The sequence below is a fragment of the Ixodes scapularis genome, unplaced genomic scaffold (genome assembly GCF_016920785.2).
Source record: "Ixodes scapularis isolate PalLabHiFi unplaced genomic scaffold, ASM1692078v2 PGA_scaffold7__128_contigs__length_106722199, whole genome shotgun sequence".
NCBI classification, from domain to species: Eukaryota; Metazoa; Arthropoda; class Arachnida; order Ixodida; family Ixodidae; genus Ixodes; species Ixodes scapularis.
Window position 1 is genome coordinate 101,503,152 of NW_024609882.1, and position 22,326 is coordinate 101,525,477.

A 22,326-nucleotide genomic window follows, 5' to 3' on the forward strand; every position below is an offset into this window, starting at 1 on the left:
CAGTGAGCTCACAGACGACACAACAACGACCACGACGAAGCAAACGCGCGCGTGCTTCTGAGTGGTTTGGGAGATGCACTTCCGCGCATGCGCGCTAAATTGCGCCTCACGTCACCGCGCCCGTCGCGTACCCTGCAAGGGCGAGGGAAAGTGGACGTAACGACCGAGCGAACGGAGCGACTACGCACGGTGGGGGCCGCGCCGCAGCCTCACGAAACAAGTTTAGTCCAAGCCATGACCCTCCAAACGAAGGGCGGCGGCTTCGAACACCAGAGCAACAAATGCTGATGCCTTACAAAAACGCATGCCACGAGGTCTTTCAACCTGACACCACACTTCCTTGAATCTTTATTACTCAATGACCCGTGACTGCTATGACCTCCACGCCAGTCCTGTCGACGAGAGTCCCGATGATGTTGTCGTCGCTCACATAAACACGCAGTGCGCCAGCAGCGGAACCATCAACACCGACACCAACACGACCACCGCCAACATAACGGTGTAGTCCAACTTGTCCACCTCCCTGGACGGTCTACTCTGGTCGCCGAAGTCCATCCTTGTTTGGAGCGGTTTCAGCACTCTCTCCCTCGTCCTCAGGATCGCATCCGCAGCGCCGGGCCACGGGTGGGGTCCCTTGCGGTAGAAACAACAGCGTAAAAAAATCTGATACAGTACTGCAGAGGCAGGCGAGCGAGTCAGTGTAAAAATTGTACAAAAGATTGCAATAGGCCTTTTCGGAACATCCCACATTTCACTGTGTGGCGCGGGGAATTGTTGGTCTATCCAGATACACTCGTGCCGGCTCGTATGCTCCGTGCGTCCTGGAATCGGCTCAGTTCCTTCGTACTTATTACTGCGAGTTCAGAACACAAAGAAAAGAGAGAAAACTCATCAACAACCCAATAGTATCACATTTTGTAATCGTCTGCTTTCTTTGCGTTCTGAAATCACGAAATTTTAAATGTAGTGGTTTTAGCACGTGAACTTAAATCGGCGCCAAAAGTCGGCATCGCCGTGCTGCACGTTTAAAGTGCCGGCGTGAGACCTCACGGTGGGCTCGTGATTAAAAGAGATCGTGCTTGGACTCGGACGGGGCTGGTCATGTCTTTTTTTGATCCTGGGCCAGCGTTTTCGCGCCCATTGAAAATATTACAATGGCGACGAAGATGGGAAGCGAGGAGGCGACGAGGTAAAGGTTTCTTTCCTTCCTAGATCTTTCGTCGTCTCTTCCTAGCATGATCTCCGCACCCGATCGCTGCGCATACCGTCTGGTTCATGTCCATGTCGGTTGCAATCTTATATTTTCCATAACGGTAGGCTTCGACCATCAGCGTGCTTTGACTATTTCCGTGGTTCTTTTTGACATTTCACCACCATGATCAATATATCGCTTTTGGAACGGCAGTTCTGCCGCCGCCATTCGTCTTTCTTCCTGTTCCCGACACGGCCACCCTTGCGTGGCCGGCATGGAAGCGTGCCTTTGCCAGTTTTCTTGGCGCTTCGGGGTTCGAACAGATGGAACCGCGTCGTAAAAAAACAATTAACTCCTGTTTTCGTTGCTTGGCACGGAAGGCCAGCGTGTGGTTGGTGCATACCGCTTGGACGATGCACCGGCGACTGAGCTCAATGACGAGTATGAAATATTTTCGGAGAAGTTAGAAAAACACTTTGAGTTCTCGGGGTCCGTAATTCGGGAAATAAAGAAACTCCGCGCTAGAGTTCAACGTCCCGGCGAATCAATCTCCGCATACCTCGCCGCATTACGTTATCAAGGCTCTTTCTGTAGCTACGGCACTATGTTAGACGAGCGCCTGTGTGAAATCTTTTTGGAGGGGTTGGATTCGAAAAGAGTTCAGGACCGCATTTTACGTGAATGCGTCGGGGCAGAGGTATCCACACTGGACAGAGCGTTCCAGCTCGCGATACAATTTGAACAACTCGCGAAAACGACTGAATCGTTTCATCGCTCTACGAGCGCGGTGTCGGCTTTCCCAGTTAACGACGGAAGCCGTGGTTTGGAACCGGCCGCGGTCCAAGATATACATGCGCATGCTCAGTGGCCTGCGAATCAAGATTGCGGAATTTCCGCGTTCCCCGCCCAACTGCATCACCAATATGGTCACGCTCCGTGCTCTTCCACCGGGATGGCCCCATCGCAGCGAGGTCCAGTGATGCCGTGGGGTCAGCCATCGTCTGACGGCCGTCTTCCCTGTTTCCAAGGGCTGGCAAGGCGGCCAGCAGTCCACGAGCCTCCTCCTCAGCGGGTGAGGGAGAGACAAGATGGAGGCTCTCTCTCTGCATGCTGGTTTTGTGGCCGCCGCGACCATGCCCGCGAGTTCTGCCCGGCACGGAACGCGACGTGCTTTTTGTGTGGGAAGCAGGGACATTTTGCTTTGGTTTGCCGCAGTCATCGAGCACAGTCAGAAGCATTCATTAACGATGAACGGCAAACATCATTTCCAGTGCGGGGTCGACGACAACCCTGGTGCCGTGGGTAACCTGCCGGAAGCTACCAGCGCGGCCGTTTTTATCAACGATACGGATCGACTTATGTGGGAACTGTCCATCAGGAAGTCCTGCCGAGTGTGACGTTTGACCAAACGAGATCTTGGTGCAGTTTACGGATCACCTTGCTCGCGACCCGGGACTTCGCAACGTGTTTTTGGCAGATGTCCAGGTAAATGGCACTCCTCTCAAGCTTCTTATTGATACCGGATCTTACGTCCCGATTTTGAACGAACAAACATTTAATTATGTAACAAAAAAAGTAAGATTAAGCTTCGTCGTCCACCAAGAGCGGTAGTGCATTATCTGCAACAGCCCATCCCCGTTCTGGGATGTTTCTTTGGAAAGGTGGTTTTCAAGAACCGATACGCGCCGCTGGAGTTTTATGTGACGCGTACGGGACGATCATTGCTTGGAACCGACAAAGTGCGCGAGTTGAGCATGACCTTATGTGGAGCTAAGAACGATTGTTCCTATGTGGATGCAGCTGGAAGTGGAGCAGAGCCACCTTGGAATGTAGGGCCGGCTGGCGCTCCGCAGCGAAGACCCTTCACGTTGCCGTCTCGCCAGCCATCACAACCATCAAGTCATCAACCTTCAGTTACATCTAGCAACCTTTAGTACCGTCGGGTGCCTACGCATCCAGGCCACTTCAACCTTCTGATTGGGAACAACAGTTCTGAAAGACTTGGAGGAGTTTGACCATATACCGTCAACCAACTCCAGTCCAGATCGCCGTTCTGTAAGTCAGCGTGGAGCCAGCAATCCAGAGTTTCAACCTGAATATCAATGTGATTGCAGTGTTCCGCAACGTCATACTGATCCTCCTGATCCTGGACGTATAAAGGTATCCCGAGAACCTATTCCTGAGCAAAGCAACCTTCCTTCGAAGTGTCGGGAGCCAAGTCCACCTCCGCGGGACACATCCAAGTTACCCCCGGGATTTGAAGACTTTGAACACCTGTTCGGTCCCGAGTTGGGTCTGGTGCGGAATGAGACGCACAAGGTCAAGGTGCGACATAATGTCCCACCAGTGCAGTCAAGGCTAAGACGTCTTCCTTTAACTTTTCGTGACGCCGTCTCCGAGGAGATTTTCAAACTGGAACAGCAAGGAGTCATTAAACGTGTCAACGCTTTGGAATGGGTTTCTCCCATCGTCGTTGTCAAGAAACAAGACGGAAATATCCGGATGTGTGTGAATCTGCGAGCGCCAAATCAAGCCATCGTCATCGACGCTTTCCCACTCCTGCACATCGATGAACTTTTGAATTCCCTCCGAGGAGCTGCCGTCTTCTCCATGCTAAACCTTTCGTCTGCGTACCATCAAGTCCGTCTCGACCCCGCGAATCGAAATCTAACAGCTTTCATCACGATGAACGTATTTTTTTGTTTTAAGCGCGTATGTTTCGGACTGGCATCTGCATCTGCAGCGTTCTTAAAGATCATGTCGAAAATTTTGGAAGGATGTCAAGGCGTCCAATTTTATCTCGATGATCTCATCGTCTACAGATCTTCGCAGGTGGAACATGATGTATACCTCCGTCAAGTCTTGTCTTACATCTCCCGCGCAGGAGTGAAGTTAAATCGAAAGATTATTTTCAATGTCCGTGAACTCTCATATTTTGGGCACCGTCCCTCCATAGAAGGGTTAGCACCCCTTACGTCAAAGGTAGATGCTGTTCCGAATTTTGAGACTTCCTCAGACCCTGCAAGGCTGAAAGCATTCTTGGGACTTGTCGAATACTATAGCAATTTTGTCCCGCATTGTTCCACTGTGGTCGAGCCTCTTCGTCGTTTACTCCGAAATAATGTTCGTTTTGTCTAGTCCCCCGAAGCGGACGCGAGTTTCCAAAATATCAAGAATTGTATTCTGCTTGCTCCCATTCTAGCCATGCTTCATCCGTCTCTACCCATAATCGTGGCTACAGACGCTTCTCATTACGGCCTGGGTGCCGCCCTTCAACAGCAGCATGGGAACTACCTTGTCCTGGTCGCTTTTGCCTCCCGATCACTCACAGACGCTTAGCGGCGGTACTCATCTGGGGAGAAGGAAGCTCTCGCTTGCCTTTGGGCATGTGAGAAGTGGCACGTCTACTTATGGGGTCGTCCATTTGTTATTCGAGACCGACCATCAAGCACATTTGACGCTGTTATCTAACAAAAGGCCTGGTGTTCGCCCGTTGCGCATCACACGTTGGGCGGCGAGACTGATGAATTATAACTTTCGCTAGGAATGTCAGAAAGGATCTACAAACTTAGTCGCGGATGCGTTTTCACGACTACCTCGCCAAGACACTGAGGGTGGTATCCTGTTTGAAGAAGATGCTGTTGCTATCATTGCAACACCCTTGTCACGTCAGGGATTTCAAGAGGCTACCGCCAATGACACCGTTCTGCCTAGCGTCATTCGCTACAGGACTGAGTCGTGGCCAAAAGACAATACTGTGCACCCTTATCTTCGGCCGTACTTCCACATACGAGATCAGCCGTCCCTCTATGACGGACTCCTTTTTCAAGGGGAGAAGATTGTTGTCCCTGAAAATCTGCAAGACAGTATCATTCAACTGGCTGACGAAACTCGCCAAGGGATTTCTAGAACAACTAGCATCATCAGAGTGTAGTACACTTGGCCGCGAATAAACCAGCAGATAAAGTTCAAGATTGAACAGCTCAGTCTGTCATTCCACCGATAAGCCGGTCAAAGCAGCACCAGCACCTCTTAATCGATCACGTTTCCTGAGAAACCCTGGACGAAGCTCTGAATTGACATCGTGGGCCCAACAGAGCGGGCGCCAGCAAGTCAGCGGTTTTTCATTGTCTTCATGGACTACCACTTCAAGTGGCCGGAAGTTCAAGCAGCAGCTTCCGTGACTTCATCTACAGTTATAAACTTTTTGAAAAGCATCTTCGCACGTGAGGGAATACCCTGCGGAACCGTCTCGGACAATGGTGTCCAGTTTGTGTCGAAAGAACTCCAGGAATTTCTTCTTCGACGTGGGATAAAACATCTCAAGGCATCCCTGTACCACCACCAATGCAATGGGCAGGTGGAGAGGCTTAATAGAGTCCTCAAGTCTTGTCTAGAGTTGGCCATTGTCCAAGGCCGTCCTTTACCAGATGTACGAAGGACGACCACTGACAACAGTTTACCCCATCCGAGGGAGGAAAGGAAAACTATAGTAATTGTGCTTCAATCATTGCTTAGAAAAAAGTGAAAGCCGTTTACAACTCCCTGTAACACCGAATTAGAGCGCAGCTCTTGAGGAGGAGGAGGGAAGGGTACTGGGGGGTGAAGTGACCTGGGGGGGGTCACGTGACCTTGGGGAGTCATCAGTGACGATGACGATGCGGACTCCGATGACGTCATCTGTGATGATGACGATGACGATGCGGATGCCCCCCCGAAGTCACGTGACACACCCAGGTCACGTGACCCCCGCCGAGGTCACGTGACCTCCCCGATGACGTCATCGTCACTGATGACGTCACCGGCATCCGCATCGTCATCGTCATCATCACAGATGACGTCATCAGTGACGTCACTGATGACCTCACCGGCATCCGCATCGTCATCGTCATCATCACTGATGACGTCATCAGTGACGTCACTGATGACGTCACCGGCATCCACATCGTCATCGTCATCATCACTGATGACGTCATCAGTGACGTCACCGGCATCCGCATCGTCATCGTCATCATCACTGATGACGTCACCAGTGACGTCACTGATCACGTCATCAGTGATGATGACGATGAAGATGCGGATGCCGGTGACGTCATCGATGACGTCATCGGGGAGGTCACGTGACCTCGGGGGGGGAGTCACGTGACCCTGGGGGTGGTCACGTGACCTGGGGGTGGGAAGGGGGGTCACGTGACCTCGGGGGGGGGGTCACGTGACCTTGGGGTGACCTTGGGGGTCACGTGACCTTGGGATGACCTTGGGGGCCACGTGACCTTGGGATGACCTTGGTTACGCCGACGCCGACGGCGACGCCGCTCAAGCCGGGAACGGGCCCCTAAGAGCTGCGCTCTAAAAAAAAAAGGAACGGTATATGAAGTGATTTTAGCACGTGAACTTAAATCGGCGCCAAAAGCCGGCGCCGCCATACTGCGAGTTCTAACGTGCCGGCGTGAGACCTCACGGTGGGCTCGTGATTAAAAGAGATCGTGCTTGGACTCGGATGGGGCTGGTCGTGTCTTTTAGAGCGCAGCTCTTAGGGGCCCGTTTCCGGCTTGAGCGGCGTCGCCGTCGGCGTCGGCGTCGCCGTCGCCGTCGCCGTCGCCGTCGCCGTCGGCGTCGGCGTAACCGCGCGGTGCATCATGGGAAATGTCCCATAATGCACCGCGCGAGCCCTCCACCAAGGTCACGTGACCTCGTGGGGGGTCACGTGACCCCCCGAAGTCACGGGGCCCCCTCCTCGAGGTCACGTGACCCCCGCCGATGTCGCGTGACCCCCCGATGACGTCATCGTCACTGATGACGTCACCGGCATCCACATCATCATCGTCATCATCACTGATGACGTCACCGGCATCCACATCGTCATCGTCATCATCACTGATGACGTCACCGGCATCCACATCGTCATCGTCATAACTGATGACGTCACCGGCATCCGCATCGTCATCGTCATCATCACTGATGACGTCACCGGCATCCACATCGTCATCGTCATCATCACTGATGACGTCACCGGCATCCACATCGTCATCGTCATCATCACTGATGACGTCACCGGCATCCGCATCGTCATCGTCATCATCACTGATGACGTCACCGGCATCCACATCGTCATCGTCATCATCACTGATGACGTCACCGGCATCCACATCGTCATCGTCATCATCACTGATGACGTCACCGGAATCCGCATTGTCATCGTCATCATCACTGATGACGTCATCAGTGACGTCACTGATGTCGTCACCGGCATCCGCATCGTCATCGTCATCATCACTGATGACGTCATCAGCGACGTCACTGATGACGTCACCTACATTCGCATCGTCATCGTCATCATCACTGGTGAAGTCATCAGTGACGTCACTAATGACGTCATCGGTACCCGCATCGTCATCGTCACTGATGACGTCATCAGTGACGTCAGTGATGACATCATCGGCATTGGGGGTCACGTGATCCCCAAGGTAACGTGACCCCCCCCCTGGTTATTTTACCCCCCCCCCCCCCAGTGCCCTTCCCTCCTCCTCCTCAAGAGCTGCGCTCTAATTCGGCGTTACAGGGAGTTGTAAGCGGCTTTCATTTTTTGATCCTGAGCCAGCGTTCTCGGCCCCACTGAACATATCACACTAAATCAATGCGAAACAGGCCTTATATTTCTGGGAACTCCTTCACGCGCCGTACGTACGTCGGATTGCCGTAGAGCGTAAGAAGAGCGATTTGATGTTCTGCGTATTTCCGGTATGATATATTTTATTTTAATGTACCGACCGAATCGTACCATGAAAAATTGACGCATTATTACGATGCGTTTCATCGTCATTTTTTGTTTTCCTCTTTTTTATTGCGACCGCATTGAGAACGCGCAGGCTGGGCGAAGAAAGCTTGGAATGGGTTTGTTCGTAACGTGTTACCACGTGACGCCTACGAAGTAAGCGCTGTTACAGATGGAGGTGTTTGACAGGGAACTAACTCTGCTGCTTTGCCCTATAGTGCCTAGAGCTCGTCTCCAACTCGAGAGTTTACCACGTCCAAAAAAAAAAAATTGGCCCTCGATTTCTGACTGATGGCGTCATAGAAGTGCGATGCTGTCGCCGGTCGCGATCCTGGCGGCGTCACAGCAGTGGTGGTGGATGTGGCAGGAGACTATTCTGCTGCAGGCCGCTCTCCAACTTGACAGTCCACGGAAGCTTCGGGAGCTAGACGTTGGGACGCCGTGAAGACAGCGCCACTCGCTTTGGCTCGTGTGTTTTGCCGGAACCTCTACGGCCAACCACCAGAATCGCGACATCTGACAGCATGGCACTCGGGCTTTTATGACCGCATCTGCTGCCACTTCGGGACTACTTTTGATGCATGGGCGGAATCGGCACCTAAACCCATCAGCCATAGACGCGCTCCAGGCACCATACCTTTATGTTCAATAAAAGACGCCCTACGTCAAAAAGAACAAAAACTTTATTCGCTTCTGCGATAAACCAGTGCCATTTCGTGGCTGCTGCGCCAGTTATTTGAGTCCGCCATTGTTGGACCACGTACTCTGAGCACGTATTGGACACTAGGGCTGCGCAAGCTTTCTGCGAAGACTTGGAGCCAATGAAACTCTTCGTGCCCAACAAATGGCGACAGCCAAGGTTGCTTGATGCGTTTTTTAAGGTCCATTATGCATGAATAAATCTCAAAGTATCTGAATCTTAAGTCGGCAAAAAGTCAAAAGTCAAATTGGACGTTTAGTGATTTATACAGCGTAAGGTCGGTCTGCCAGTATGGGGCGACACTGGTTTACAGATTAGATGAACAATTTCGCCAGTGCAGTGCGACTGCTATCCTGGGGTATTTAACGTGCATCATGCAGTAGTGATACACGACCGCACGGCGGTACGATGCTCATCTAGATCGAAACGGGCAGGGGTGTGGCTCGAAACTAGGATCCTTGGGTTCTGCAGAGCGAGCTTTCACTCCACGTGCTCCAAGTAGATGTGCACTAGCCCGAGAACTCCATGGACAGATGTCGTGACGTAAACAGTCCGGGAAACTCCGTCCTCGGCTCCGCCGCCCGCCTTTGGAGCTTTCGTGCTGACAGTACGAAGCCTCCGCGCCTTCGTCACGGAAAAGAACGGCGCTGCGAGGAGTCAAAAAGGGATGACGTATGTCTCACGTGATCCGCCCTCCGCGGAGAAAAGTGGCGGATTTCTCCCCGGCACGCGCATCCCACGACGAAAGCGTCAGGCTTTGCGATGTGCAAAAGCCTCGCGTTTTCATATCGTGATGCGCGTGTGCCGAGGAGAAATCCCCGGGATTCTTCCCTCGTGTAAATACCCTATGAGGGAGAAATCCCGGGGATTTCTCTTCGGCGCGAGCGTATCACGAGACGAACGCGCGAGGCTTCTGCACATCGCAAAGCCTGACGTTTTCGTAGCGGGATGCGCGGGCCGTGGAGAAATCCCCGGGATTTCTCTCTTGTGTGAATACCCCTTTAAAGGCTGGTTCACACATACTTGTTTTCTTACGTTAGGTTACGTGACGTTACAAAAAGTCACCGGAAAATTTGTGCTTCGTGTTAAGCGTGGCTACCAATTCAAGAAGATAACCTGGCACGCGACGTTCTAAACACGAATGTTTCGGTGACGACGAGCTAGGACGGTGAGTTACCGTGGCAGCCAAGGACACAAGGCTCCTCGCAACGTAACGGAGTTGAGCTCGGTTCAACTTTTCACCCAGCACCGTTTTCTTACGATACATCCAAGTCACGGAAACATTCGTGTCTCGAATGTCGCGTGCAAGGCTCCCTCCTTGAATTGGTAGCCACTCTAAAAACACAGCACAAATTTCCCGGTGAAATTCGTAACGTAACGTAGCGTAAGAAAACGGGTCTGTGTGAACCAGCCTGAAGTCGGCAGACAGAATGTGCCTCGTGTTCCGAGTTCCGCTGTTTTTCTACGATAATTTCGAAGCGCAAGGTGCATGTTGAATTCTTCTGAACTTATCGGATTTATATCGCCCTAAAAATTTAGAAAGCAAATTAAATTGATGGAGAATTGCAGACGAATTCGCGTGTTCCCGTAGCGTTTCACGGGAAAGGTTACAATTTGCCGGTATACTTCCGCGTTGCACTTCTTAGGATATTTTAAGGCGAAAGCCTTATATGTCCCATGACGAGAAAAGGCGCGGGCGTTGTGCCCGAAAGATGTTCAGAACAATACGTCATCAACCACATGCCGCTCAAGGTCAAAGCGGACGTGCCTCAGAAATAAAACACAACGAAAAGCACAGCAACGCAGATGCTTCGTCGCGGAAGCATTGGAGCTGGCGGGGGCACCGCGGCTGCGCAGCGGGGGAGCGTGATGTCACTGCCGTAGAACCCTGTGCAAAAGGAAGACGTGGCGCGCTGCCTCCGGGGCGTCAGTTGCGCTTCGGACTTGATCGGTTCTCGTTGTGTGCTTCGCGCGATGGGCTGCGAGGGGACCGCATCTACATCTACGGCATCGACATCGGCAGCAGCGTCTTGATATACAGCGGCTTCCGGAGGCAAACGTGGCCGCCCACGCAAATAAGCCATAGCCGAGGACGCAAGGGAGCGGACCAATGAGACAAATTAAGCGAAGAGGCAGGCAACGAAAGCAATTGACGTCCTGTCTCCGAAGCCATGCCGTGCTCGTCATCCAAGTTTGCAGCGTGCGAGTCGAAATACCATATGCAACCTTGGTCATCCTCATTTCTGTGCAGCATGAGGGTCCCACCGTTTGTGGTCTGGTGGAAAAGAATACGCGAACACACAGATTGATTACAATACCGGCAGAAACAGCTTTAATACGCGTAGAAACGTTACTCGAAACCTTTTCACCAGCGGGACTAAAATGCTTTCGCATTCGGCTATTCTGATCACCGCAGTGGTTGGACACGAGCCACTACGCACGCGTCCGCGAAGGCATTGATCGTTACGAGCCGAAGTCGAGTGCTCACGCAGTTCTCGTGTCTAATCCACAAGCCGCGCTCGACTGTCGTCAGGCGGGTGGTTTCGGTCCCGCAGCACGTCATCAAGCTTTGCGAAGGCAAAATCGAAAGGAAGAGTCCCCTTTGATCCTCGCAGTTTCACCATGATAAAGAAGCTTCTGAATCAGTGGCGGTCCCTGCGAGTATAGGCCTTTACAATGGCAGTCTTGAACGAAGCGATTTACAGCGCGCGACACTGGTTTTGAGAGTGTACGTCAGTATTGCCCGGCTGCGCTGGCCTGTGGCAGGCTGCGTAGGCGCAATTCTGGAAGATGGTGGCGACTAAATTAACCAGTTTTATTGTTTTTATTGTGCTGGTATGGCGGTTAGAATTTCTCGAAGTTTTTTAAAAAAGCATTTTGCTATTTTTGGAAACAAAGAAATGAAAACCATTTTTCGTGAGTCTATGCGCGACAAAAGAAATGCAATTAAAATGCTCGTTTCATTTTATATTAATATGCTTACTGCGCCATACACTCAGCCGTGTCAATCTACAAAGGTCTTAACAGTCGAAAATATTTGACCGCATAGGATAGCCGAAATGCATGGTTATTCACCGCTGACAACACGGAATTCAACGAGTCTTTTGAATCGAACATTTGTATGTATCCCACAGTGCAGAGTTATCCGAACACGAGTTATTTGAGAAAGATCTCGAAATTACAGATTACACGGCTTATCCCATATACAGAGTCGACGAATCAATTTACGACGATCGAACGGAATCCGACTTGTCTTTGGGCGCGCTTTGAAGAGAGCTGGTTTTTTTGGACAGCACAAAACCAAATGAGCGAACGCGTCTATTCTGTCCCAATACCCCGCAGCATATCAGATCTTTTTGCCGAAGACCGGGAACATAGCCGGAAGGAATGTTTGGAGATAATCTCGAGGGATATAATCCTCGAAGGACATCGAACGGCCCGCGTTGCGGGCTGCTTGACGTTCGCTCTCTTCGTTTGTTTCCTGCCAAGTCCGAGTAAGCTAAAGCTCTGGTATTCCTTGGTCGTCACAGTGGACGATAACACAGAAGGGGTAAGCATCCTGAAAAGGCAAATAGAGTAAAACTTAAGAAACCGTTTAGCCTTTCCACTTTGCTGAAGAAGGAAGACCAGCGAAGCTGTATTATGGTGGGAATGAAGTAATGGCCGGCCGCAAGTTGGCAAACCTGAGTGGTTGGGCTCGAAAGGTTGCGCCATCTATGACCGATGGCGGCAAGCGGACAACCGGCAAATTGATTGATTGAAACGTTTTTTTATTAGCAGAAATAGAAATAACCGCCGTGCCGCTTGAAGTGTATTCATCTAAAACGGTAGCTTAGGGAGGGAAGATACGACCAAAGAGGACAGAGAGAAAGGTTAAGGAAGGAAAACTCTGGACAGATACAGCCATCTATGAGCGACGGCGACAATCAGAGTTTTGTGTTGACATTTCTTTGCGGGGGACACGATCCCTGGGGAAACTAGCCCTTAAAGCTCCGCTGCAAAAAGCTGGCGAACTCCGAAAGCGCAACGCAGGTGGGGAGTGGCGCTGACGGGGTTTCCACAGCTCAGGCGGGTGGGAGAATTTTCTGGCTGAGAGGGGTCGCACAAATCGCGAGATGGTGGTGGCCAGATAGCTATTTTGTAGCGTAAACTACACTGGCCGAGGTTGAGCAGTTTTGCCTGGCTCCTGGAGAGCCGTGCTGCGCATGCGTGAGGAGCAGTGACGGAGCGGGCGGGACTGGTATGGCGCCTAGATCAGTCCCCGATGCACGCGCCGCGCGCATGCAGCCGCTCGAGATCATGGCTCGCGCTGTCCGGTTGTTCTGGGCGGCAGCTTGGTTGCTTGATACATAACAACACGGCACACAGCTGGCCAAACCAACGACGGGCATCTGGCACGGCCCAGCGGAGAACGGAGGATTAATTTGGACCACCTTGGGATCTTTTGACGTGCAACCGAAAGCTCGGCTACACGGCGCCTCCTCCTCAATAAGAAGAGCGGAGAAGCTTAACTCATCGGATCCTGAAGTAGTCTCATAATGCGTATACCGCGTGTGTGTCATTGAAGCAGCACTGAGCATAATAATCAAGCTAATCCTAGGCAATCAGGAAAGCTAAGAATAACCAGCTGAACCTAAGCTTACGCTACGTATAACCTGGCATAGCCGAGCTAAGCCACTGTTTGTTTGTTTTATTTTTATTTTTTTTTGCAAAGATCTATACTTGGGCCTAACTAGGACCAATATGCCTGTGTCCATCTTATGTCTCATCTCGTGTCGATCACCAAAATAAAGTAGGCATCCCTGATTGTCAGACATGAACCTTTAATCATTCTTTTTTACCTACGTCATCACTGGTATGGAATCGCCTTCCCGCACTTGTCGCTGGCTTAACCGAGAGCGCCGATTTTAAAAATGCTGTTCATGATTATATTCTGTTTTCCTAATTGCCTTTTTTAAGTTCTGTGTTGTGTTAGACTGCCAAATTTCATAATATATATATGCTACCTTGGTCCACTCTTCTCTGTAATGCCCTCGGCCCTGAGGGACTTAATAAATAAAAACATAAAATAAATAATGACATGAACGTTCCAACCCGATATTGTTTTATGACCCCTTTAAGGATGAACGGAGTATAGTTCACGGAACTGCACTTCGCCCTCCTGGTGATTACTTCGAGTCACCTGCTGTCTCTACCATTCCCGACGCTTCTAGCTATTCCACAACAGCTCCGCGACGTCATGAGAAAGAGCCGTGCTACTCGCACAAGACTTCACGAACGCATTTCAACTTACGTCTCCTAAGACCTAAGCACTGCAAGACAGTTTTTTTTTTCGCCATGACGCGTCTACCTTTCCAACCACCCTGCAACGAACCCTTTAAATGGATACTACAACGAAATTTACGCGCTTATTTCTTCGTCTATTCGTGTTCAAGGAAGTATGATCACATCAGACACACCAATCACTTCTATAAGAGATTGGTGTTTCTCCGTGCTTTGAGCGGAGCTCGTGCTCGCGCATTTCCGCACGTTCTCTGATCTGCGGTGCCACAACACACTCGACCAACGACCCCCCCTCCTTCACTAAAGGCCCTGTCACACTGCGGAAACAGTCGGAGAACTTTGTCCTTCAACACGAGGAAAACATGTTTTCGGGGACCCTGTCACATTGCGGAAACAGCAACAGTCCGAAAACATGTTGCTGTCGTCCGAAAACCATGTTTCCCAACTTGTTCTCCGACACTCGGGGAACATCCTGTCACACCGAGAAAGCGTGTTGGAAGAACACAAATTGCCTCCTCTCCTGCGCGCTGCCTTTCTCTCTCTTTCGCCCTCGTCTGCCCGGCCGGCTCGGCTAAGCTACAAGCGCGAGCTCCGGTCTTTCAGCATCCCTGCCAAGCACGCGCGCTCGTACAGTGCAAGCACTGTTCTGGGCCAGATGCTCGCGCGGCTGCGTCTGGACCGAAGCTGAAACGAAGTATAGGCGGCCAGGCTCAGATCCGCTGGCTCCGCTCGCCCCTTGAATCGTTGCCATTTTGGATCGCCGTCTCATCGACGTCGCTCTACCGTAGTCGATTCATCAGCCGCGCGAACCATCTCGTGTTCTCTGGATTTGGCGGTTGCGTTCTGCTACAGAGCTAGACCCTTGCACGATGGCATACGCGCCGGCCACAGCAGCAGCTTCTGCTTTGGTGCTTCTCTGTGCCATCGATTCAGATGATTCTGACGATCAGCTGCCGCCGCGCAAGAAGCCGCGTTCAAAATGGCCATTCACGCTTGACGTTATCATTGAAGTATTCTCGTGCGACTATCTGTACAGAAAAAGATAGATGTTGCCGTGTTGCTGGAAAAAAATTCGCTCAGCCACCGAAATGGGCAACACGTGTCGTCCGACACAAGTTGTCGAGGTTTCCGTTGCCAAAAGCTGTCACACCGAGACAACATTATCTCTGTCGTCCATGTTGTGTTGCTCAATGTGACAGGGTTGTCGGGCAACAGAGCCGACAGCCGACATGTTTCCCGACTGTTGGGAAACATGTTTTGTTCATGTTTCCGCCGTGTTTCCTCAATATGACAGGGCCTCAAAGCAGAAGCTGCTGGTGTGGCCGGCGCGTATGCCATCGTGCAAGGGTCTAGCCCTGTAGCAGAACGCAACCGCCAAATCCAGAGAACACGAGATGGTTCGCGCGGCTGATGAACCGACTACGGTAGAGCGACGTCGATGAGACGGCGATCCAAAATGGCAATGATTCAAGGGGCGAGCGGAGCCAGCGGATCTGAGCCTAGCCGCCTATAGACGCTTTCAGCGCGCGCCAGATCGAGCCGTCATAGCCGACCTACTTTTGTCTTACCTAGGGTCTTACCGAGATGCCGAGCCAGTGAAGCGGACGTTGACGAGCCTCCGCAAACGCCTATGCTAGGGAGAAGGACGCAGTAACACTTAAAATGGCAATAACCTCTCCTGCTGTGGTAATGATGAAGTGAAGCGAACGGAATAAGATGGAACAAAAACTGAAGGTCGGTTATGGCGGCGCCCATGTACAGCTGCCTGAAAGCGTCTATACTTCGTTTCAGCTTCGGTCCAGACGCAGCCGATGCTACAAGCGCGAGCATCTGGCCCAGAACAGTGCTTGCACTGCACGGGCGCGCGTGCTTGGCAGGGATGCTGAAAGCCCGGAGCTCGCGCTTGTAGCTTATGGTGAATTCCACTCGTAGATCTGGAGTGCTTTCCAAAATCCGCGAGGGAGGCAAAATTCCGCTCCGTGGGACCCGCTCCGAATCGACGAGGGGAAGATAAACTTGCATTTTTGGAGCGACCTCCCCCACACCCCTCCCCACCGCTTCTCCCTCCGCGGTACAAAATGGCCGCTGCTCGAACTTGACCGGTCCCACCAACGCCTCAGCCGGCTAATCTTTCCGACGACCAGTGACGACTGGCACTGCAGCTGCAGAAGTAACACGCGACACAGACCGGGCGAAACTATACGTACCACGGCGCCCATGTCACAAATAACGAAGACGTCCGCGTTCGGCACCGTCACATACCTTTAGGCCGCATCGAAGCGGCGGGGCGGGGCACGGACAGCGATTGCCAGCGGTGGAGTTCAGATTTGTAATACGACTTTAATAAACACAGAGGTAACAAACCATCACTTGCGCGGTCGTTGCCTAACCACTTTTTGCTTTATTTCACGGGAAAACGCCGACGGAATGCAGTGCAAAAAGGTAAACAATCACTGGCTGCAGAATGAATAGGCCTAACCTTGCGTCTGCCTCCGGCTTTTCTGTCGTTCCTTTTCTCGTTTTTCCTCTCGCGATCACAGAGTCAGCGCTTACGATTTGCCACGCTCCACATTCCCGGCTTTTCATCCCTGATCTACGCGAAGTAGAAGCGTTGGAGCCGTCACAATCCAGAGTAAACAACCGACGCACCCGAACAGCTCCAACTCTACGACCCGACCGGCCCGCCGATCTCTCCAACCTCGCCGCGCATGCGCACCGCCGATTTAGACGGAAATCACGTGGGCCGCTTTGTCAACTTCCGGAGAGATCTGTGAAACCCCGCAGAGCAAGTTCGGCGGAGTTTGGGGCGCTCCGTGGAGCGGGAGCTGCCAGAGATCTACGAGTGGAAGATGACCAACTTGAGCCAGATCTGCGAGCGGAATATGCACGCTCCAAATGGAGCGCTTTTGGAGCGCTCGAGATCTGCGAGGGGAATTCACCATTAGCCGAGCCGGCCGGGCAGACGAGGGCGAGAGAGAGAGGGATGCAGCGCGCAGGAGAGGAGGCAATTTGTGTTCTTCCAACACGCTTTCTCGGTGTGACAGGATGTTCCCCGAGTGTCGGAGAACAAGTTGGGAAACATGGTTTTCGGACGACAGCAACATGTTTTCGGATTGTTGCTGTTTCCGCAATGTGACAGGGTCCCCGAAAACATGTTTTCCTCGTGTTGAAGGACAAAGTTCTCCGACTGTTTCCGCAGTGTGACAGGGCCTTTAGCGGTCTCAGCCCCTTGTGCCGTGCTTGCTGCTGCGGAATAGCGCGTGCACGGCGATTCCTTTGTTGTTGTTTTTCCTTTGGCATTGAAAGAAGAGGAAGTAAAAGAGCCACTCTCTAAGCAGAGGGTCGGGCAGGCCACCCAGAGTCATGGACTCTGAGCGACTAATTGATTGGGTACGACCTCATATCTTTCAATTCGATATGTGTGACGCTGGTTTCAAGGACACGCAGGTAAACATGATCGCCTTCGAAAGAGCTCTGTGTCTCGGTCCCTCAGCCTAGGAACAAGGTTCGCCGGGGACCCGTCGGTATCTCTTTGGCGAAAGATTTGTCGCATTTCTATTTGAGCATCCCACATGTCCGCCATGGTGCTGCTGATGCACACCCAACCACAGGAACCGAAACCGCAGTGCACCTGCTAATCCGCAGCCACCGCGGTACAAGAAGCGCTAATGACGCGCTAACACGGCGCTACTGAAGCGCTAACAAGGCGCTACTGGAGCGCTAACAAGGCGCTACTGGAGCGCTGACAAGGCGCTACTAAAGCGCTAACCACGTGCTATATTAGAACGAAGTCACGCGCTGGAAGCGCCACATGAGCGCTCCTTGGAGCGCTCACGTAGCGCTAACTTAGCGCTCCGCTGTATGTGTGAACAGGCCTTAAGTCTCTTAAGAGTATGAGGTGCTTCCACAACTGCTATTATTTCGGAAATCGTGGAGGACACTATTTGGTCGATACGGCTGCTCCACTCAAGGCTATAGGTTGGGACATTATAGGCGACTGTGCTACTTCTTTTACGGCGATTTACAAAACCACCCGTGTAAACTTGCAAAAATCTTTAAATGTTGTTTCAACGTACTCAGTCACTGTAATTTTCAGCCCAACTTCGATATATCGTTTCTTGTTTAGTATGCCCGGGATCTTCTCATTGCATTTTGGGATGAATGCCTCCCATGGGGGTTTAGGTTGGTTGTTAAAACTATTCGGTCGCGCTTCTGATTGCCACCCTCGGTGTTTCAGAGTCTGTAAAGAAATGTGAAAGCGTGATCTCGTCCTTCTCGCTAGTCGTTGAAGCAGGCTCCTTTCAGTAGCTGTTTCTTGTAAGCGGAGCTTCTGTAGAAGCAGGTGCTGCGTTGCCAAAAGAAGCAGTGACAGAGCTTGCGCCTTTATGTACACCTTGTCATTTCTGGAAGAACTAGGGACACCATGGCTTGTACGAAGTCCTCGTTTATGAATGGGTTCGAGAATTTCAGAGTTGGATCGAGATAAGTTCATATAAGGGAGGGCGTATAAGATCCGGGACTCTACAAATGCTGAATGGAGACGTAGCATAGACCTTGGAGAGTTCCCCAACGACTGTCCTGCCACCCTCCTAATGGCCTTTCTCACCACTACTCTGGACTTTGCCGCAGCCATTGCCTGTGGATGCCAATTCAGCCGAGAATTGACGGAGAAACCTAGAAATTGATGCTGCCGGACACGACGAATCGGAGTTCCGTTTACCCGAAGGTCTATTCCTGTGCTATTTCTATCTTTTCCGGGAAAAAGAATGAACGCCGTCTTCTCTGGTAAAAATGTAGTCCGCAATCAGCTAAGTACTCACTCGCGGCTGTAATGGCAGCTTGAGCAGCATTTTGTGGATCATGATGCCTGAAATCTGAAGTCCAAAAACAAATATCATCCGCGTAAATTGACATACTGGTAGGAAGAGTGTACTTGAGAAGTGATTTCGGTAACTTTGAGAAAAGGATGTTAAAAAGTTTCGGCGATAGTACACTTCCTAGGGGCAGGCCACAAAGAGATTTACGCTGCGAGCTCACTGCTCGTCCCAGCCGAACTTAGAACGTTCGTCCAGCAGAAAAAATTCCTCAGAAGGACCTGTAAATGTCCCGTCATTCCAAATTAATGTTTGCTTTCTCAGGACTGCCGAATTCTGTACATTGTCATAAGCCTTGCAGATGTCAAGAATATTGCCAAGGTTGAGTTCTTCTTGTAGTGATTAGGCTCAACTGCACTCAATAGATCAATCACACAATCCGCTGTTGGCAGGCCCCTTCTGAATCCGGTCATCCCTTTCGGTAATAGTTGATACTTCTCAAACCACCATGAGACACGGGAATGGATCATTCGCTCCATGAGTTTCGCTACGCATGACGTTAGCGATATAGGTCGATATGTGTTGTTATCGGTATTCCCCACTTCTGTATAAGAACAACCCATGCTGTTCGCCAAGTTTGTGGCATGTTTCCCGTTGCCCAAATGATATTGAAGGAATTCAGAACTTCCTCTAGTCGTCCGTCAGGTAAGCTTTTGCGCATCTGATTTGTGATCCCGTCAGGGCCCGGTGCACTTGGTCTGCGGCACATTTTTAGTGCAGCGGGCAGTTCGCCTGCGGTGAAGGGAGCATCAAGAGGTGATTTCATTTTTACCGCGTAGCTTTCTGCTCCAACCTCACTTTGACGCGTCGAAAAATAATCCGCAAAGCTTTCCAGTGTGTCTTGTAGATTTTCACCCTGGCGAAGTGCCATTGAAGCGTAAGATATCTGCGTCTCGTTTTTCCCCGTGAAGCTGTTCAAAATTCCCCTATGTGGGTTACAGGCTTGTTAGCATCGGCCGACGAAGTACTGTCATCCCACTACTTGCGCTTGGTCTTTTTTGCATATCGACGAATGAGTGCATTTATTTCATTTAGCTGGGTTTTGACTTCACAAATAAAGGTTCGGTGAACTTTTCTTTCTACTTTTCTTCGTTCCACAAAAAGATTAAATAGTGTCAAGTCGGGGTCAGGATAATGGCTTGGAAGGCGCATTCTGATTGTACCTCCTTCAGCACTAATCACCATCGCCTGGTTTACGGGTTCCGGTGATGCTGTGAGATATTTTCTTTAATTGTCCGAGTGAATGAAGTTCCCAGTACGTTGTTGCATTGAGCAAACACCTGCTAACTCTATAATTATGGGATAGTGGTCACTACCCATTGTATCTGGAAAGGTTCTCTATTGTATGCTGCGGTCTGTTGAGTAGACCGTGATGTATATTGCAGTGTAGGTGGCGGGTGATCTAAAATGTCGGACCTCCGTCATTTGCTATAGCCAAATCACATTCCTCAAAAGCCTGTGCCAGTGCTTCCCCTCTAGCGTCAACTTTTACAGTCCCCAAGAGGCTGTGATGCGCGTTCCAGTCACCGCATAACACAATGGGGTCTCAGCAGTTTTTGCAGAGTTCGGCAACCGCACTCGGCAACGTTAGCCTTGCCCTCCTTCGGACGCACATAGGCTGAGCCGATGCATAATGGATGTCCACCGGCGTCTACATGCCCTTCTATTAGATCGAGGTGTTCTGTGCACAAGTCACTTGTGTCAATCTTTAGTTGTGGAAGCTTTTTCGTATAAATAACGCTAAAGATCCGTGGGCAAAGCCTTTCATTGTGGGATGTTTGTAGCATATATTGTCACGGGTGGTGACCAAAAGAAAACAGGAAATAAACAGGGAGAAATAAACGTTTAATGTGGCGAACTTGTGCCGAAAAATAAAAGGGTACAAAGATAATAACAGAGCGTCGCGGGCGTCGAAGTCGGCGTAGCAGCACAGTCGAACGCTGGGCGAAAACTGACTCCGTTCGCCTTGCGAAATCCCTTATGTACCCTCGTGGGTTTCTGGATCGTTCGGCGTAGAAGGTTCGGCGCGTAGAACATTCTGACCTCGAATCAGCTAGACGGTTCTCGATTTCACCAGAACATCACATTACAGTGTTAACAAAAATGCATAGCCGCGGCCAGGAATCGAACCCTGGCCCTTCGCGTGGGAGGCAAGCACGATAACCGTTAGGCTACGGCCGCGCTGCCTACTTGGCGCGCGGCATTACTCCCCCCTTAAAAAGTGCATCGCCCCGATGCATCCCAAAACAAAACAAAGCACATAAAAAGAACGACAAACTAAAGAGTCACTTGAAACACATAAAATCCACAGTCCTATCGAGCGTAGTACGGCTTCAGGCGCACGACGTGGACGACTTCAGGTCGTGGTGGGCGGCGTGATGATGTTCTTATTCCGTCGGGCATCACCTCGTAGTTCAGCTCGCCGAGGCGACGAAGTACCTTGTATGGTCCAAAGTACCGTTTCAGCAGTTTCTCACTGAGGCCGCGGCGACGGATGGGCGTCCAAACCCACACCCTGTCTCCGGGCTGGAAGTGAACGTCCCTGCGACGAAGGTTGTAGCGGCCAGAGTCGACGCGTTGCTGGTCTTGAATCATGAGTCGGGCGAGCTGGCGGACTTCTTCGGCGCGTTGAGCAACCGCCTGGGCGTCGTCGCTCTCATTGTCAGATGGCTCATCGGGAAGCATTGCGTCCAGCATGGTCGTTACCTTCCGACCATGTACCAGCTGGAAAGGGGTGAATCCAGTGGTCTCCTGAACCGCCGTATTATAGGCGAACGTGACGTAGGGCAGCACCTCGTCCCACGTCTTGTGCTCTACGTCGACGTACATAGAGATCACATCGGCGATTGTCTTGTTGAGTCGCTCGGTCAGCCCGTTGGTCTGCGGGTGGTATGCAGTGGTTCGACGATGGCCGGTGCCACTGAGACGAAGAATCTCTTGCGTCAGCTGGGCCATGAACGAAGATCCGCGATCTGTAATCAGAACTTCGGGAGCGCAGTGCCGGAGGACGATGGACTCGATGAAAAACTTGGCGACTTCCACAGCAGTCCCTGAAGGAAGAGCTTTCGTTTCGGCGTACCGCGTAAGATAATCTGTGGCGACGATGATCCCGCGGTTCCCCGACGTTGAAGGCGGGAAAGGACCAAGTAGATCCATTCCGATCTGCTGGAAGGGTGCAGTTGGAGGAGAAATGGGCTGCAGAAGTCCGGCCGGCCTCGTCGGCGGTTTCTTGCGTCGCTGGCACTCGTGGCATGATCGTGTGTATAGGTGGACGGTCTCGGGGAGCTTCGGCCAGTAATACTTTTCGCGAATACGGGCCAGTGTCCGGCTGTAACCAAGGTGTCCGGATGTCGGGTCGTCGTGGCAGGCTTGGAAGATCTCTTCTCGAAGGTCACTAGGGATTACCAGCAACCACGGTGTGTTGTTGTCGCCGAAGTTCTCTTTGTAGAGTACACCTTGTCGGATGTTGAAGGTCGGCAGTACTCGTGAGAAGACACGTGGC

At 51.5% G+C, this 22,326-nt stretch overlaps 1 protein-coding gene across 1 annotated transcript in view; it reads right to left on the reverse strand.

The window, feature by feature from the left end:
* Nucleotides 1–426: 426 nt before the first annotated feature.
* The window catches only part of LOC120841323 (flavin-containing monooxygenase 5), a 113,510-nt gene continuing 91,610 nt past the window's right edge, over nt 427–22,326 (reverse strand). The window contains exon 6 of the mRNA XM_040501583.2: nt 427–633. Coding sequence (XP_040357517.1) covers nt 427–633 — 207 coding nt within the window. The remainder of the gene's footprint in view (nt 634–22,326) is intronic.